Below are 18348 nucleotides of genomic sequence, written 5' to 3'. Positions count from 1 at the left end.
ATTGCTCGCTGGATCTGTAACACGATTCAGCAGGCTCATTCTGCGGCTGTATTGCCGCTTCCAAAATCAGTAAAAGCCCACTCCACAAGGAAGGTGGGCTCTTCTTGGGCGGCTGCCCGAGGGGTCTCGGCATTACAGCTTTGCCGAGCGGCTACTTGGTCAGGTTCAAACACTTTTGCAAAGTTCTACAAGTTTGATACCCTAGCTGAGGAGGACCTTGTGTTTGCTCATTCGGTGCTGCAGAGTCATCCGCACTCTCCCGCCCGTTTGGGAGCTTTGGTATAATCCCCATGGTCCTTACGGAGTCCCCAGCATCTACTAGGACGTTAGAGAAAATAAGATTTTACTTACCGGTAAATCTATTTCTCGTAGTCCGTAGTGGATGCTGGGCACCCGTCCCAAGTGCGGACTTCTTCTGCAATACTTGTATATAGTTATTGCTTAAATAAGGGTTATGTTATGGTAGCATCAGGGTTATCTGATGCTCTGTTGTTGTTCATACTGTTAACTGGGTAAGTTTATCACGAGTTATACGGTGTGATTGGTGTGGCTGTTATGAGTCTTACCCTGGATTCCAAAATCCTTTCCTTGTACTGTCAGCTCTTCCGGGCACAGTTTCCTTAACTGAGGTCTGGAGGAAGGACATAGAGGGAGGAGCCAGTGCACACCAGTATCCTAATTCTTTCTTAAAGTGCCCTGTCTCCTGCGGAGTCCGTCTATTCCCCATGGTCCTTACGGAGTCCCCAGCATCCACTACGGACTACGAGAAATAGATTTACCGGTAAGTAAAATCTTATTTTTGCAAGACCATAACTATCCCTGTAGTGCCACATTTACACATACATGATCAGAAAGCCTACTCTACTAAAGTCACTGTGAGGAGCACTGCTAAATGATTTCATTACGAGTGGAATACAGGGGTATCGTGCTTTATTATATTTAACACCTGGTTAAAAAAAAAACTAATTCATAAATCCCAGTAGCAAGCCGTATATATATATATATATATATATATATATATATATATTGTGTGTATAGTGCCCTTGTTCTCCTGGGGATCTCAGGAGCTTATTACACTGGGGTTCACACAAGATGAAGACTCACTGCATGGGCTATGCTAAGATCGCTGCCATTGGGCTACAAGAAGACCACTAGTCTCACCTGAGAGCTTTCAAAGAATGATTGGCGTAGAGAGGGGTGGAGCAGAGTTTTTAAATGGGGTTGGTTTGATGCCAAGATTCATGTATGTTGTCTATATACAGTACTAGCTGGAGTACCCGGCGTTGCCCGGGATTTTAAGAATGTCTGTTTACCAAAATAAATTGAAATATTAAACACACAGTATAAATAACATTGTAGATAGCTGAATACCCATGCTTCGCTAGGGGATGAGGATGGTAAATTAGAATGATAGTAGTTCGTTAATTTACGTTGGTTGGAGATCTAGTATTTAGGCTTATCTTGCTTCCCTGACGTACTTTGTGTAGTGGGCGGATCCCTTTTTGGTCCCCCAAGGGACCCTGCTCTTCCCACTATACGTTTCACATTTTTTGTTGCCTCGGCCGTGTTTTAATCCGCTCGTATGTAAAATTTCATGATCTTCGCTTGTAAACTGTGGATTTGTATAGAAAGACAGAAGGACAGAAGTACAAATTTTCGCTGTTATATACACTGCTCATAAAAATAAAGGGAACACTAAAATAACACATCCTAGATCTGAATGAATGACATATTCATATTAAATACTTTGTTCTTTACATAGTTGAATGTGCTGACAATAAAATCACACAAAAATTATCAATGGAAATCAAATTTATTAACCCATGGAGGCCTGGATTTGGAGTCACACTCAAAATTAAAGTGGAAAAACACACTACAGGCTGATCCAACTTTGATGTAATGTCCTTAAAACAAGTCAAAATGAGGCTCAGTAGTGTGTGTGTGGCCTCCATATGCCTGTATGACCTCCCTACAACCCACAAAAGTGGCTCAGGTAGTGCAGCTCATCCAGGATGGCACATCAATGCGAGCTGTGGCAAGAAGGTTTGCTGTGTCTGTCAGCATAGTGTCCAGAGCATGGAGGCGCTACCAGGAGACAGGCCAGCACATCAGAAGACGTGGAGGAGGCCGTAGGAGGGCAACAACCCAGCAGCAGGACCGCTACCTCCGCCTTTGTGCAAGGAGGAACAGGAGGAGTACTGCCAGAGCCCTGCAAAATGACCTCCAGCAAGCCACAAATGTGCATGTGTCTACTCAAACGATCAGAAACAGACTCCATGAGGGTGGTATGAGGGCCCGACGTTCACAGGTGGGGGTTGTGCTTACAGTCCAACACTGTGCAGGACGTTTGGCATTTGCCAGAGAACACCAAGATTGGCAAATTCGCCACTGGCGCCCTGTGCTCTTCACAGATGAAAGCAGGTTCTCACTGAGCACATGTGACAGAGTCTGGAGACACCAAGGAGAACGTTCTGCTGCCTGCAACATCCTCCAGCATGACTGGTTTGACAGTGGGTCAGTAATGGTGTCGGGTGGCATTTCTTTGGGGGGCCGCACAGCCCTCCATGTGCTCGCCAGAGGTAGCCTGACTGCCAGTAGGTACAGAGATGAGAGCCTCAGACCACTTGTGAGACCATGTGCTGCTGTGGTTGGCCCTGGGTTCCTCCTAATGCAAGACAATGCTAGAACTCATGTGGCTGGAGTGTGTCAGCAGTTCCTGCAAGACGAAGGCATTGATGCTATGGACTGGCCCGCCCGTTCCCCAGACCTGAATCCAATTGAGCACATCTGGGACATCATGTCTCGCTCCATCCACCAATGCCACATTGCACCACAGACTGTTCAGGAGTTGGCGGATGCTTTAGTCCAGGTCTGGGAGGAGATCCCTCAGGAGACCATCCGCCACCTCATCAGGAGCATGCCCAGGCGTTGAAAGGAGGTCATACAGGCACGTGGAGGCCACACACACTACTGAGCCTCATTTTGACTTGTTTTAAGGACATTACATCAGAGTTGGATCAGCCTGTAGTGTGTTTTTCCACTTTAATTTTGAGTGTGACTCCAAATCCAGACCTCCATGGGTTAATAAATTTGATTTCCATTGATAATTTTTGTGTGATTTTGTTGTCAGCACATTCAACTATGTAAAGAACAAAGTATTTAGTAAGAATATTTCATTCATTCAGATCTAGGATGTGTTATTTTAGTGTTCCCTTTATTTTTTTGAGCAGTGTATTATATAAGTACCTAGATAGATCCTCCTCCCCCAAACACTCCACAGTTTCTTATATAGCACAGCACATTATATATCTCCTGATATACTCTGTGCTGCTGGGGGACCGTGCTACTTCCACTATATAACTCTCAGTGTGTGGGTTCGTGCTACCTCCATTCCCCTCCTCACATCATGTCACTGCCCCTGTCACATGCAGCCCTGTCATCACTGACATATCATGCATGTCCTGATATAGTCTGTGCTGCTGGCCCACCCCTAGGGGTGCTAGTGGTGTGTTACCCCCCACAGTGTTTGTTCCCAGAGTGGAAGTAATATGTGTAGCAGTGGAAGTAATATGTGTAGCAAGTTTGATGTAAATTGCTCCAGGCATTCAAGAGTTATGCTGTCTGCTGAAAAACTCTGTGCTGCTGCCTCAACCCTAGGGGGGCTAGGGGTGTCTTACCCCCCACAGTGTTTGTTCCCAGCTTGTAAGTCATATGTGTACCAAGTTTGTTGTAAATTGGTCTAGGCATTCTGGAGTTATGCTGTCTCCTGAAATACTCTGTGCTGCTGTCCCACCCCTAGGGGTGCTAGGGATGTCTAACCCCCACAGAGTTTGTTCCCAGATAGTAAGTCAGATGTGTACCAAGTTTGGTGTAAATTGCTCCAGGCCTTCCACAGTTTTGCTGTCTGCTGACATACTCTGTGCTGCTTTCCCAATCCTATTGGTGCTAGGGGTGTCTGACCCCCACAGTGTTTGTTTCCCAAGTGTAAGTCATATGTGTACCAAGTTTGTTTTAAATTGGTCTAGCCATTCGGGAGTTATGCTGTCTCCATAAATACTCTGTGCTGCAGTCCCACCCCTAGGGGTGTCTAACCCCCACAGTGTTTGTTCCCAGATTGTAAGTCAGATGTGTACCAAGTTTGGTGTAAATTGCTGCATGCATTCCAGAGTTATGCTGTCTCCTTAAATACTCAGTGCTGCTGCCTCACCCCTAAGGGTGCTAGGGGTGTTTACCTCCCACAGTGTTTGTTTCCAGATTGTAAGGCATATGTGTACCAATTTTTGAGTACATTGCTCCAGCAATTCCAGAGTTATGCTGTCTCCTGATATACTCTGTGTTGCTGTCGGCCCCCTAGGGGTGCTAGGGATTTCAAATTGTTTTAGTTGCCTCCGCCATGTTTTAATACGCTTGTATGTAAAATTTCACGATCTTCGCTTGTAAACTGTGGATTTTATCGACAGTATATGGTACATTTTTCTATTTGTGCTTTTACCCACCTACAGTACATTCATACTTGATGTTCTTCGTAGGCTGAAGATGATTTGGCTGAGAAACTACGGAGTAATGAAATTCTCTTGAGAGCTATCGGCTCTTATGAGGAAGTATCTGGATTACCCAACGTGCCGAAAGATCTAGCAAAACTGTCGCTCAAGAGACGAGCCAACCGCCAGCAATTTCTAGGTGAGACGATTCTGTAATGTCCTTTCAAAGTTATTCTGGCTGATGCTTTTGATATGTAAAAAAAAATGAGACTTGTCGTAGTGATCTAAAATTGCATTTGCTTCACATATTCCTACATTTCTGTTTCTGATAAGTGCTGAAAATGGTTTACAGAAATGCCGTGTAACGGGCCTAATTCAGACCTGATCGTAGATGTACTAAAAAAACACACATCTAAGATCAAAATCCCTGTCATGCAGGGCTAATCCACACTGCATGCCAGGTCCTGCCTCCCTCCCGCCCTGCACACGTGCGAAAGCATCACACAACAGCGATGCTTTCACACCTGCCGAGTAGCTCCCTGTTTTTGGCTGCAGCGGCTGCGTGTGACATCACACAGCCGCTTCGATCTGCCCCACACACAGTCCGGACACGCCTGTGTTGCCCAGACCGTTGCCAAAAATGCTGCCGCAATACCGCTGACACCCCCGCGACCGTCTCTGCCTGTCAATCAGGCAGAGGCGATCGCACAAGTGAGATTCCTTCGCAACTCACTGTGTGCGCACGCGCAGGACTGAATTAGGCCCAAAATAAATTCTTGTGGTGGAACACGGTTTTTGCAGATGTGTGTCTTTCCACCGTTACATTCTATGATCTACGCGTTGTTCTACTGTTTTGCCAGTGAATTAAGGCTGGTTGGGTAAGGTGTGGGAACACTTGAGGCCAAATTCCTTCAGCGGAATATTAACATTTACACTGCAGGACGAGACGAGTATTTCACAGAACAATTTTCCACTCCCCTCTTGCCCTGTAATGTATTTTTTTACATGTGCAGCTGAAGACTTGATGCATTCTGACACATGAACCATTCTACCATTTGTGGGTTCAAACGATTGTCGTGCATGAGCATAATCTGATCTGACTGGGCAGAACAAAGAACAATGACCCTCATTTGCTTGGGGTCATTCTTTCACTTGGAAGTCTAGACATACATGCTATGTATTACACTATCATTCAGTATTTAGCCTGATGTATCAGTGCAGTTTGCACAGCCGCATAGCTCCAAAATTCTCCCCAGGCCCCACTACAGTATGGATCCCTGATTTATCTATTTGTACATACATTATACTAAGATGCTAGCTTTTGGTCAGTGATGGGCACATGTTGAGTTGGGCATACACCTGTTTGTTTAGGAAAAAATACACTCCTTTTTATTTTGCATGCCCACAGAAGATAGCCTGTCCTGTGTCCTATGTTGGTTTGGTCACAGCACTGATTTAAGGAAGTCACCCATTGTTTTTATAAGTATTGGTCTAAAATCTTTAAATAAAATAAACCTTATTGAATTGTTGTGCATGCAGTAATTTCAATATATATTATGTCAAACCCCAATGATTGCCGGCTGATATTAGATGTATAAAGTTCTGCCTTCAGTTACCCATTTAGTTTCTTGGTTTTATTACTAAGGGGTTGATGTACCAAACCTTGGAGAGAGATAAAGTACTAACCAGTCAGCGTCTGTTATTTCACAGGCTGTGTCTGAAAAATGACAGAAGCTGATTGGTTGGTACTTTATCTCTCTTTGATACATCTCCCCCTAAGTCCCTAGCTGTGAAATAAAAACACTGTTTTCTTTGTTCCCAGCTATATTCCGAAACCATTCCGATCACATTGCTTATGATGACTTTTTGCTGTCTATACACCTAAAATCAGACTGCTCAGAGCTCACTGGTGCAGCATTCAGAATTATAACTCATTTGTGAGGATGCTGGGAAGTTCTGACCTCTGTAATTACCAAGTGACATCAACTAGAATAAAGGTGTTTATACAATGCTGTATTAAGCTGACATGACGAGCGTCGCGGCTTGATTACTCAGCGGACTGAGTGTTCCCTCCCTGGATACATTAATAACACAAAACTGTAATGGAAATGACAAACTTACCGGAACAAAACATTTCCATTATCACCTGTAGGCTCTCTTATTTATGCAGCTAGCGAACCTTTCATCATTGCAACGCATAACAATGAAATCCATATGAAAAAAATAATCCTCTGTGTCGCAGTGAAACAGCATTGGATAAACGAATGATCATTGTTCTCATCTTTTAACCATATGCTTTACAGCATTCCATTGGCCGTAAATGTAAAATTCCATTACATTCTGCTCATCTCTTGCAGATGTTCAGTGTTGGTGTAGAGATAAAAGCGTAGGCTGGGTACACACTAGACGATGTGTACCCAGCCTGACATCCCTGCCGACGGGACCCAGCATGTAGCAAGTGCATTCACTTGCTGATGCCGGATCCGAGGTGGGGGGGGCAGCCACGTGACATGTTGCATTAGGCAGCATGTCATTGCTAGCGATATCCCCCATCGCCCTGCTGCAGGGCATTTGGGGGATGAAGCTAGCAACCCGCTGGAAAGCGTATTTCATGGGTACACACTAGACCAGGGGTGGCCAACCAGTCAGAGACAAAGAGCCAAGATATCTTGTTAGGTACATCAAAGAGCCGACTTCGAGCCGAAGGCACACTTGCAAAAATGTTGTGTGACCTTGTGCCTTTTAGGCCATGCCCCTGGTATAAAATACATTGAAAAAGCCAGATCCAACATAAAATACAATGAAAAAGCCACTTCTTCGTCAAATAATTGAAAATGCCAGGTCTTCATAAAATATATTGAAAAGCCAGATTCACATAATACACTTCAGTTCCCCCATGTGTCACTCCAGCCAGCACCTGCCTGTGTCACTCCAGCCAGCACCCGTCTGTGTCACTCCAGCCAGCTCCTTTGGCTCCCTCAGTTCTCAGTCTACGTAGTGCTGCTGCATGTCTGGCTGGAGTGCGGCAGTTTACAGATCTCTTGTGGTCATGTGACTTTGAGTGTTGGGAGCCACATTTGAATAAATAAATAGCCGCATGTGGCTCAAGAGCCACGCGTTGGCCACCATTGCATTAGACCATGTATACTATATGTTGCTTCGATCCGTGGGATCTGGTGACTTATCGTCTAGTGTCTATCCAGCTTTAGTGTTTTTATTACCAATTACATACCTCCCAATTGTTCCGATTTAGGGCCTAGTTCAGACCTGATCGTAGCAGCAAATTTGTTAGCAGATGGGCAAAACCATGTGCACTGCAGGGGGAGCAGATATAACATGTGCAGAGAGAGTTAGATTTGGGTGGGTTATTTTGTTTCTGTGCAGGGTAAATACTGGCTGCTTTATTTTTACACTGCAATTTAGATTTCAGTTTGAACACACCCCACCCAACTCTAACTCTGCACATGTTATATCTGCCCCCCCCCCCCCCCCTTCCCTCTGCAGTGCACATGGTTATGCCCATATGCTAACAAAATTTTCTGCTACAATCAGGTCTGAATTAGGCCCTTAGGCCGGACAGCTCCGAATCGAGGGCTCTGTCTCACAGTCACGAGCCAGAAGTTTGAGGGTATATCTGATCACTGATGCATTCACAAGGTGCCCTTAGTGAAGTTCAAGCTTTGGAAGTGACTAGTCAAACCACCGTGACCAATCCCCCCAATCACATGCTTGTCCTGACTCTCCAATGTAAAATGTTGTGAGGCAAGCCTATAGTACACTTTGGGGGGTATTTATCAAAGTAAGGAGAAAGAGAAATGAAGCACTAACCAAACAACTCCTGTCATTTTTCAAATACAACCTGTAAAATGAGAGTTATATGCTGAGTGGTTAGCGCTTTATATTAATCCACTTTATCTCTTTCCATGCGTTAATAAATACCCACTTAAGCTGTTTTGTAAAATGTTATATAATATGAACCGGGGCACTGTAATGAGGCACAATATGAACAGGGGGCACTAAATATCATAATGTGAATTGGGGGTTCTGTGCGGCATAATGTGTACTGGCAGCTCTGAAATGTGACATAGGGTGAACTTTAGCACTACTATGATTCATAAAAGATACAAGGGCACTACTATGGGGCATAACATTAAATAAGGCTCTACTATGGTTCCGAAATGAACTGGGGCATAAAATGAACAACTGCTGCAGAGAGGTGTCTCTCTAGAAGCATTTGGACGGGGGCCCCTTCAAAATGTTGCTATGGGGCCCACAAAGTTCTGGCTACGCCCCTGTATATAAATTAATATGTTAACTGAGGTTCCCTTATATAATTGTACAAGCAGTAACATGTGATGCCTTTGCCATTCATTTTCTTACTGCTGTAGTTGAATAACCCAGTGCAAAATGCAATGGGCCAGATGTAATGACGCTCAAGTTCGGTGGCCGTGTGGGATGCCGGCAGAACTCAGTCTTTTTTTTAAAGGAGCAATCACTTACAAGGCAAAACCATGCCTTGTAAGTGATTGCCACTTTTAAAAACGGATGGAACTCTGGCGTCATTACTAGAGATGAGCGGGTTCGGTTCCTCGGAATCCGAACCCGCCCGAACTTCATGTTTTTTTACACGGGGCCGAGCGACTCGGATCTTCCCGCCTTGCTCGGTTAACCCGAGCGCGCCCGAACGTCATCATCCCGCTGTCGGATTCTCGCGAGGCTCGGATTCTATCGCGAGACTCGGATTCTATATAAGGAGCCGCGCGTCGCCGCCATTTTCACACGTGCATTGAGATTCATAGGGAGAGGACGTGGCTGGCGTCCTCTCCGTTTATAGAGAAGAGAGTGAGACTAGAGTAGAGAGAGACACAGTAGTAATTTTGGGGAGCATTAGGAGGAGTACTACTACTTGCTGAAGTGATAGATAGATAGTGTGACTGTATAATGTATATCTGACTTGTGGGGGAGACACTGACAGTGGGGAGCAGTTAGAGTCTGAGAGCAGGACTCAGGAGTACATATAACGTACAGTGCACACTTTTGCTGCCAGAGTGCCACACTGCCATTGTGACCACACTGACCACCAGTATAATATATATTGTGATTGTCTGCTTAGGAGTACTACTTGCAAGTTGCTGATAGTGTGACCAGTGACCTGACCACCAGTTTAGTAATCACCACCAGTTTAATATATATAATATATATATATAATTGTATATAATATATATATAATATTGTATACCACCTACCCGTTTTTTTTTTTCTTTCTTCTTCTTTATACATACTACTATAGTAGCTTACTGTAGCAGTCTGCGGTGCTGCTGAGCTGACAGTGTCCAGCAGGTCCGTCATCAGTCATTACATAATAAATATATCTACCTGTCCGGCTGCAGTACTAGTGTGATATTATATATATATATATATTGATTTCATCTCATTATCATCCAGTCTATATTAGCAGCAGACACAGTACGGTAGTCCACGGCTGTAGCTACCTCTGTGTCGGCAGTCGCTCGTCCATCCATAATTGTATACCACCTACCCGTGGTTTTTTTTTTTCTTTCTTCTTTATACATACTACTATAGTAGCTTACTGTAGCAGTCTGCGGTGCTGCTGAGCTGACAGTGTCCAGCAGGTCCGTCATCAGTCATTACATAATAAATATATCTACCTGTCCGGCTGCAGTACTAGTGTGATATTATATATATATATATATATTGATTTCATCTCATTATCATCCAGTCTATATTAGCAGCAGACACAGTACGGTAGTCCACGGCTGTAGCTACCTCTGTGTCGGCAGTCGCTCGTCCATCCATAATTGTATACCACCTACCCGTGGTTTTTTTTTTTTCTTTCTTCTTTATATATACTACTATAGTAGCTTACTGTAGCAGTCTGCGGTGCTGCTGAGCTGACAGTGTCCAGCAGGTCCGTCATCAGTCATTACATAATAAATATATCTACCTGTCCGGCTGCAGTACTAGTGTGATATTATATATATATATTGATTTCATCTCATTATCATCCAGTCTATATTAGCAGCAGACACAGTACGGTAGTCCACGGCTGTAGCTACCTCTGTGTCGGCAGTCGCTCGTCCATCCATAATTGTATACCACCTACCCGTGGTTTTTTTTTTTCCTTTCTTCTTTATACATACTACTATAGTAGCTTACTGTAGCAGTCTGCGGTGCTGCTGAGCTGACAGTGTCCAGCAGGTCCGTCATCAGTCATTACATAATAAATATATCTACCTGTCCGGCTGCAGTACTAGTGTGATATTATATATATATATATATATATATATATTGATTTCATCTCATTATCATCCAGTCTATATTAGCAGCAGACACAGTACGGTAGTCCACGGCTGTAGCTACCTCTGTGTCGGCAGTCGCTCGTCCATCCATAATTGTATACCACCTACCCGTGGTTTTTTTTTTCTTTCTTCTTTATACATACTACTATAGTAGCTTACTGTAGCAGTCTGCGGTGCTGCTGAGCTGACAGTGTCCAGCAGGTCCGTCATCAGTCATTACATAATAAATATATATATACCTGTCCGGCTGCAGTACTAGTGATATTATATATATATATATATTGATTTCATCTCATTATCATCCAGTCTATATTAGCAGCAGACACAGTACGGTAGTCCACGGCTGTAGCTACCTCTGTGTCGGCAGTCGCTCGTCCATCCATAAGTATACTAGTATCCATCCATCTCCATTGTTTACCTGAGGTGCCTTTTAGTTGTGCCTATTAAAATATGGAGAACAAAAATGTTGAGGTTCCAAAATTAGGGAAAGATCAAGATCCACTTCCACCTCGTGCTGAAGCTGCTGCCACTAGTCATGGCCGAGACGATGAAATGCCAGCAACGTCGTCTGCCAAGGCCGATGCCCAATGTCATAGTACAGAGCATGTAAAATCCAAAACACCAAATATCAGTAAAAAAAGGACTCCAAAATCTAAAATAAAATTGTCGGAGGAGAAGCGTAAACTTGCCAATATGCCATTTACCACACGGAGTGGCAAGGAACGGCTGAGGCCCTGGCCTATGTTCATGGCTAGTGGTTCAGCTTCACATGAGGATGGAAGCACTCAGCCTCTCGCTAGAAAAATGAAAAGACTCAAGCTGGCAAAAGCACCGCAAAGAACTGTGCGTTCTTCGAAATCCCAAATCCACAAGGAGAGTCCAATTGTGTCGGTTGCGATGCCTGACCTTCCCAACACTGGACGTGAAGAGCATGCGCCTTCCACCATTTGCACTCCTAGATGGGCCCGGTGTTTGTGTCGGCCACTAGGGTCGCTTATCTTACTCACACAGCTACCTCATTGCGCCTCTTTTTTTCTTTGCGTCATGTGCTGTTTGGGGAGTGTTTTTTGGAAGGGCCATCCTGCGTGACACTGCAGTGCCACTCCTAGATGGGCCCGGTGTTTGTGTCGGCCACTAGGGTCGCTTATCTTACTCACACAGCTACCTCATTGCGCCTCTTTTTTTCTTTGCGTCATGTGCTGTTTGGGGAGTGTTTTTTGGAAGGGCCATCCTGCGTGACACTGCAGTGCCACTCCTAGATGGGCGAGGTGTTTGTGTCGGCCACTAGGGTCGCTTAGCTTACTCACACAGCTACCTCATTGCGCCTCTTTTTTTCTTTGCGTCATGTGCTGTTTGGGGAGTATTTTTTGGAAGGGCCATCCTGCATGACACTGCAGTGCCACTCCTAGATGGGCCCGGTGTTTGTGTCGGCCACTAGGGTCGCTTAGCTTAGTCATCCAGCGACCTCGGTGCAAATTTTAGGACTAAAAATAATATTGTGAGGTGTGAGGTATTCAGAATAGACTGAAAATGAGTGGAAATTATGGTTTTTGAGGTTAATAATACTTTGGGATCAAAATGACCCCCAAATTCTATGATTTAAGCTGTTTTTTAGTGTTTTTTTAAAAAAACACCCGAATCCAAAACACACCCGAATCCGACAAAAAAAATTCGGTGAGGTTTTGCCAAAACGCGGTCGAACCCAAAACACGGCCGCGGAACCGAACCCAAAACCAAAACACAAAACCCGAAAAATTTCAAGTGCACATCTCTAGTCATTACATGCGGCCCATTGTCTGATACCTGATGCTGAGAATTATATTATGTATGCACATATATTGCATTCATGCCTACTCTCCCGGAAGGTGCGGGAGTCTCCCAAATTTTCAGGTAATGCCCGCACCTCTGGAGGTGTGGGTGGATCTCCTGCATCCTGGGGAGATAATAAAAAGGGAACACAGGTTCCTAGGGAGGAGGCGTGGCTCCTCGGACCCATACATAGCGGCATTTTGCCATGATGGGATGGGCCTAATAACATGATAGCGTGGCCCTGCCCCCAGAGCTGTCTGCCTGCATCTCCTCTCTAGGCTTCTCCCAGAGAAGAGGATATCAAAGTCGGCAAGTGTGATATACTGTATTATGTTAAATAATCTTTTGTTTTATGACATTCTGAGGCAGATGTAAGAACGTGAGCTATGTGTCTTTGTGCACATAGTGCACGCTAAGTACTGCTTTCTCCGCTTCTCCCTGATGTAAGAACCGGCTGTCAGTGTAGTTTCAACAAATGCCCACAGCGCTCAGAACTGTAACGTATCCTGCGCTGTGTGCATAGGAAGGCGAACCATACCTAATGTATGAAGGGGGACACTGCTCAGTTCGCCACGTTATGCCTCCCTGCACTCTTCGCCTCCCCAGGCTTGGCGTTGCAGGCATTTCCTCGGTCTTCCTTCCAATCTGTTTTTTTTTTTTATATTGTGTTTGATAAAACTTTATTGTATGTGCACTGCCTGGCCAGACACAGCGTCCTTCCCCGGCATCTGTCCCTGTCAAGCGCGCATGTGCAGAAACACAGGAGCGGGGGCTGCTGGGAAAGAAGCACACTGCACATGTTCCACAGTACTACGAGCGGCGAAGAGAGAGATGTGACTGCATCGCCTCCCCTGCCACATAATGAATCCTTTTACCGGCCAGTGAAGTATTCATACATTTCAGTGAAGGATGAATACAAAACGGCGTGCTAATGTGGAGAAGTGACAGCCTGCACATAACAAACTTTTCTGAAGGGATAATACATCTGCCCCTCTGTTCTTTATACAAGCAATTCTCAAACATTGATAAATAGCATCAATTGCAACAAGTGAATTGTTAATATACAGAATACCTCTGAGCGCTGTAAGCACGGCTGGATACAAGACCTACAGTAAGAGCATATTTAAAAAATAAATAAAATGCGCCAACCCCCCAATATTAAGAATCATTATTGCTGCAATAAAGAATATTTTTTTGGGTGGAATGTGTTAATCTAAGTTGTCGGGTCACGGGCTCCGATAAGAAGATGAGATCCCATCCTGGCGATCAGTAAGCAACAGCAACATATGTGTGGCTAGCCGGCTGTGCATGCACAATGTGTAGATCTCACGATTGGCATGGTGATCACAAGGACGTTCTGCAGCATTGCCACAATGATGCTAACGCCATCTTCAGTTGGCATTAGTCCATGCATACAACATCTGAAAAGCTACAATTTGTAGATTTTGTTATATACCGTCCTCATAGAAAAACTATGGGGATGGCTACTGCGAGAGATGGCGACCAGAAAGCAGGAGATATTTCCGATATTTCATGCTTTCTCTATTGTTAAATTGTAGGGATACAGTCAGGGGCGTAGCCAGAACTTTATGGGCCCAATAACAACATTTTGAAGGGCCCCCCATCCCAATGCTTCTAGAGAGACACTTCTCTGCAGCTGTTGTTAATTTTATTCCCTTTGATAGTGCCCTAGTTCATTTCTGAACCATAGTAGAGCCTTATTTAATGTTATGCCCCATAGTAGTGCCCTAATTTCTTTTATAGATTATAGTAGTGCATAAGTTCACCCTATGTCACATTTCAGAGCAGCCAGTACACATTATGCCGCACAGTAACCCCAATTCCCATTATGATATATAGTAGTCCCCGTTCATATTGTGCCTCATTATAGTGCCTCGGTTCATATTATATAACATTAAAATGCCCTCCAATTCATTTTATAGCACACTACAATGAGTAGGTCCAGGGGCATACCCAAATATATTGCAGGCCCCAAAGAAAAAGTTTGAAAGAACCCTTGCGTACCACTCAATGGCAAACAAAGGAGAATTATGGTAGACTTACCATTGTTAATTCTCTTTCTGTGAGGTACCTTGGGTTCCACAGGGAAACATCGGGGTAGAGTGGATCTTGATCCAGAGGCACCAACAGGCTAAAGCTTAAGGCTGTCCCAGGATGCATTGGGGCCTTCTCTATAACCCCCCCCCCCAGGCACTGTGAGCTCAGTTTTGTTAACCAGTCCAATGCAGGAGCAGGAAAGAGAGAAGGTAGATGATAGTCACATAGAACCACATTCTCACGACAGGAGAAGGGACCAGTGGCTAATGCCATACAAACCCATAGAAGCTAGGTGCATCAGGGTGGGCGCCCTGTTGAACCCAATGTACCTCGCAGAAAGAGGTAAGTCTACCATAACTCTCCTTTTCTGCAGCAGGTTACATTGTTTTCCACAGTGAAACATCGGGGATGTCCTAAAGCAGTTCCTCAAGGAAGGGGACGCGCCTTAGCAGGTATGAGAACCCGGCGTCCAAAGGAAGTATCAAAGGCATAGAACCTAATGAACGTGATCACTGAGGACCATGTAGCCACCTTGCACAATTGTTCTGCGGACGTGCCACGGCGAACCGCCCAAGAAGGTCCAACAGACAGATTAGAATGGGCATTAATAGCAGCAGGAGCTGGGAGACCAGCCTGCGCATAAGCTTGTGCAATCACCATCCTAATCCATCTGGCCAAGGTTTGCTTATTCGCAGGCCAGCCACGTTTGTGAAAACCAAACAAGACAAAAAGGAACTCTGACCTCCTGATTGAGGCAGTCCTTTTCACATATATACGTAGAGCCCGTACCACATCCAAGGACCGCTCTGTGGAGGACAAATCAGAAGAGATAAAGGTCGGAACCACAATCTCTTGGTAAAGGTGAAAAGATGACACCACCTTAGGTAAATAACCTGGGCGAGTTCTAAGAACTGCGTGGTCATAATGAAATATTAGAAAGGGTGGATGACAGGACAATGAGCCTAAGTCCGACACCCTTCTAACAGAGGCAATAGCCAGTAAAAACAAGACCTTGGCCGTGAGCCATTTAAGGTCCACTATCTCAAGTGGTTCAAATGGAGACTCTTGCAGGGCATTCAGGACAACCGACAGATCCCATACAGCCGCAGGAGGGACATAGGGAGGCTGAATCCATAAGACACCCTGAATGAATGTATGAACGTCAGGTACAGGCGCAATTTTTCTCTGAAACCATACCGACAAGGAATATATGTGAACCTTGAGGGAGGCCAGACGAAGGCCTAAGTCCAGGCTTCTTTGCAGAAAAGCCAGAATTCTGGAAGTTCTGAATCTGTATGCATCATAATTCTTATCAACACACCAGGTGGAGTAAGAATTCCAGACCCTATAATAAATCCGAGATGAAGCCGGTTTACAGGCATTTAACATAGTTTGGATGACTGCCTCAGAGAATCCTTTGGCTCTCAGGAGTGATGCTTCAAGAGCCAAGCCCTCAAAACTAGCTTGGCTAGGTCCGTATAAAGACAAGAGCCCTGTACGAGGAGGTCTGGGCACTGAGGAAGTAGAAGAAGACGCTCTGTCGATAGACCCTGCAGGTCTGAGAACCAATGCCGCCTGGGCCACGCTGGAGCGACTAGAAGTAGAAATCCTCCTCCTTGTTTGAACTTCCGCAGGACCCTATGCAGGAGTGGCACTAGAGAGAACACGTAAGGCAGCCGAAAGTTCCATGGAATTGCCAGTGCGTCCACGAACACTGCTTGAGGATCCCTGGTCTTTGATCTGAAGATTGGTGCCTTGTGCTTGTGTCGAGACGCCATCAGGTCTACGTCTGGTAGGCCCCACTTGTCCACTAGGAGTTGAAAGACTTCTGGATGAAGGCTCCACTCGAAGATCCTGACTCGCTGGCGACAGAGATGGGCTGTCATTTCAGCCATGACCTTGGTGAAGATCTGAGGAGCCGTAGCCAGTCCAAATGGCAGAGCCTGGAACTGATAGTAGTGGTTGCCATTAGCAAACCGCAGATACTGCTGATGCGACATGGCAATAGGTATATGCAGGTACGCATCCTGCATATCCAGGGATACCATATAGTCTCCGGGTTCCATAGCCAGTACAATTGAGCGCAGTGTTTCCATATGGAACTTGGACACTCTCACAAACTTGTTCAGTGATTTGAGGTTGAGTATAGGCCGGAAAGACTCATTGGGTTTTGGAACTAGAAACAGGGTCGGGTAGTAACCTCTGCCTCTCTGGGCCAGAGGAACCGGCACTACCACTCCTGTATTCAGGAAGGAACTCACATCCTTTTGGAAAGCTTGCGCCTTCACCGGATCCGAAGGGATAACCATGGTGCAAAACTGGCAAGGGGGCGTCTCTTGAAGGAGACTGTGTACCCATGAGAGACAACTTCCCGCACCCATGCATCTGAAGTGGTCTTTAACCAAACCTAGGTGAACTGCAGATGTCGGCCTCCCACCCTGGAGTCCCCAAGGGGGAGCCCCCCCCCCGTCATGCGGCAGGCTTGTCTTGTTTAGAAGCAGGCTGACGGACCGCCCAGGACTGCTTTGCCTTGGGCTTCATGGTTTTGGGTGCAAGAGATTGTCTTGGGAATGCCTGACCTTTTGCTTTCCCTTGAGGCCGAAAGTAACGAAAAGCGGTACCTTTAGCCTTCTGTGCAGAAGGATTAGTATTTGGGAGAAAGGCAGTCTTAGCAGCTGCCAATTCAGACACAATTTTATTTAGGTCTTCCCCAAACAAATTGTCCCCCTTAAAGGTGAGTACCTCCAAGGTCTTTTTTGAGTCTAGGTCCACCTTCCATGTCCTCAACCACCGAATACGGCGAACCAGGACAGACGTAGTCGACGCCTTGGCTGCCAACACACCCACCTCAGAGGACGCCTCCTGAATGTAATAGGTAGCGGTGGTAATGTGAGACAGGTACTGTCTGGCATTGTCAGATATATCCTCGGGCAGCTCTTCTTCTAATGCCTGAACCCATGCTTCAATTCCTTTTGCAGCCCAAGAGGCCGCAATAGTGGGTCTATGTACAGCACCTGTAAGGGAGTAAATAGACTTCAGGCGTCCTTCCACACGCTTATCTGTTGGTTCCTTCAGTGGAGTGACAGTGGTGACAGGCAGAGTGGATGACACCACTAGGCGGGTGACATGGGAATCCAACGGCGGTGAATTTTCCCACTTGTTACATAACTCTGCAGGGAGAGGATAGAGAGCCAAGGCCCGCTTAGACAGAGGGAATTTCTTCCCTGGATTTAACCAGGGTTCCTGCCTGATGTCCATCAAATGGTCAGAATGGGGTAATAGATTTTTAACCACCTTCTGCCGTTTGAACCTATCAGTTTTCTTAGCCACAGTAGTGGAATCCTCATCATCAATGATTTGTAGGATTTGCTTAATAGCAACCAAAAGGGCAGGGACATCAATCTGCAATAGAGAATCCTCATCAGAAATACTTGATTCAGTGTCTGACAGAACAGTATGCTCCCCCTCCTCTTCAAATGAAACATCTGAGAGATTAGTGGATTGTGAGGACGAATTAGCCCACTTACATGACCCAGAGACACGAGAGTGACCTGGAGTAGATTTTTGCCTGACCAAGGAATGAGTTAATTGCTGCAACTGGTTAGACAAATTTTCCGCCCAAGGCGGATTAACCATTGGGACAATTTGTGGCTGTAATGGCACAGGTGGTCCCATAGGGG

At 45.4% G+C, this 18348-nt stretch overlaps 1 protein-coding gene across 1 annotated transcript in view; it reads left to right on the top strand.

Annotated features, from left to right (window-relative positions):
- The window catches only part of ASPH (aspartate beta-hydroxylase), a 452693-nt gene that overhangs the window by 337142 nt on the left and 97203 nt on the right, over positions 1-18348 (top strand). Inside the window, exon 22 of the mRNA XM_063925233.1 lies at positions 4530-4680. Within this exon, the coding sequence (XP_063781303.1) occupies positions 4530-4680 (151 nt within the window). The remainder of the gene's footprint in view (positions 1-4529; positions 4681-18348) is intronic.

This window comes from Pseudophryne corroboree, chromosome 5, assembly GCF_028390025.1.
Source record: "Pseudophryne corroboree isolate aPseCor3 chromosome 5, aPseCor3.hap2, whole genome shotgun sequence".
NCBI lineage: Eukaryota > Metazoa > Chordata > Amphibia > Anura > Myobatrachidae > Pseudophryne > Pseudophryne corroboree.
The sequence above is the reverse complement of the archived record's forward strand: the minus strand, read 5'-3'. Positions and strand labels throughout refer to the sequence as shown.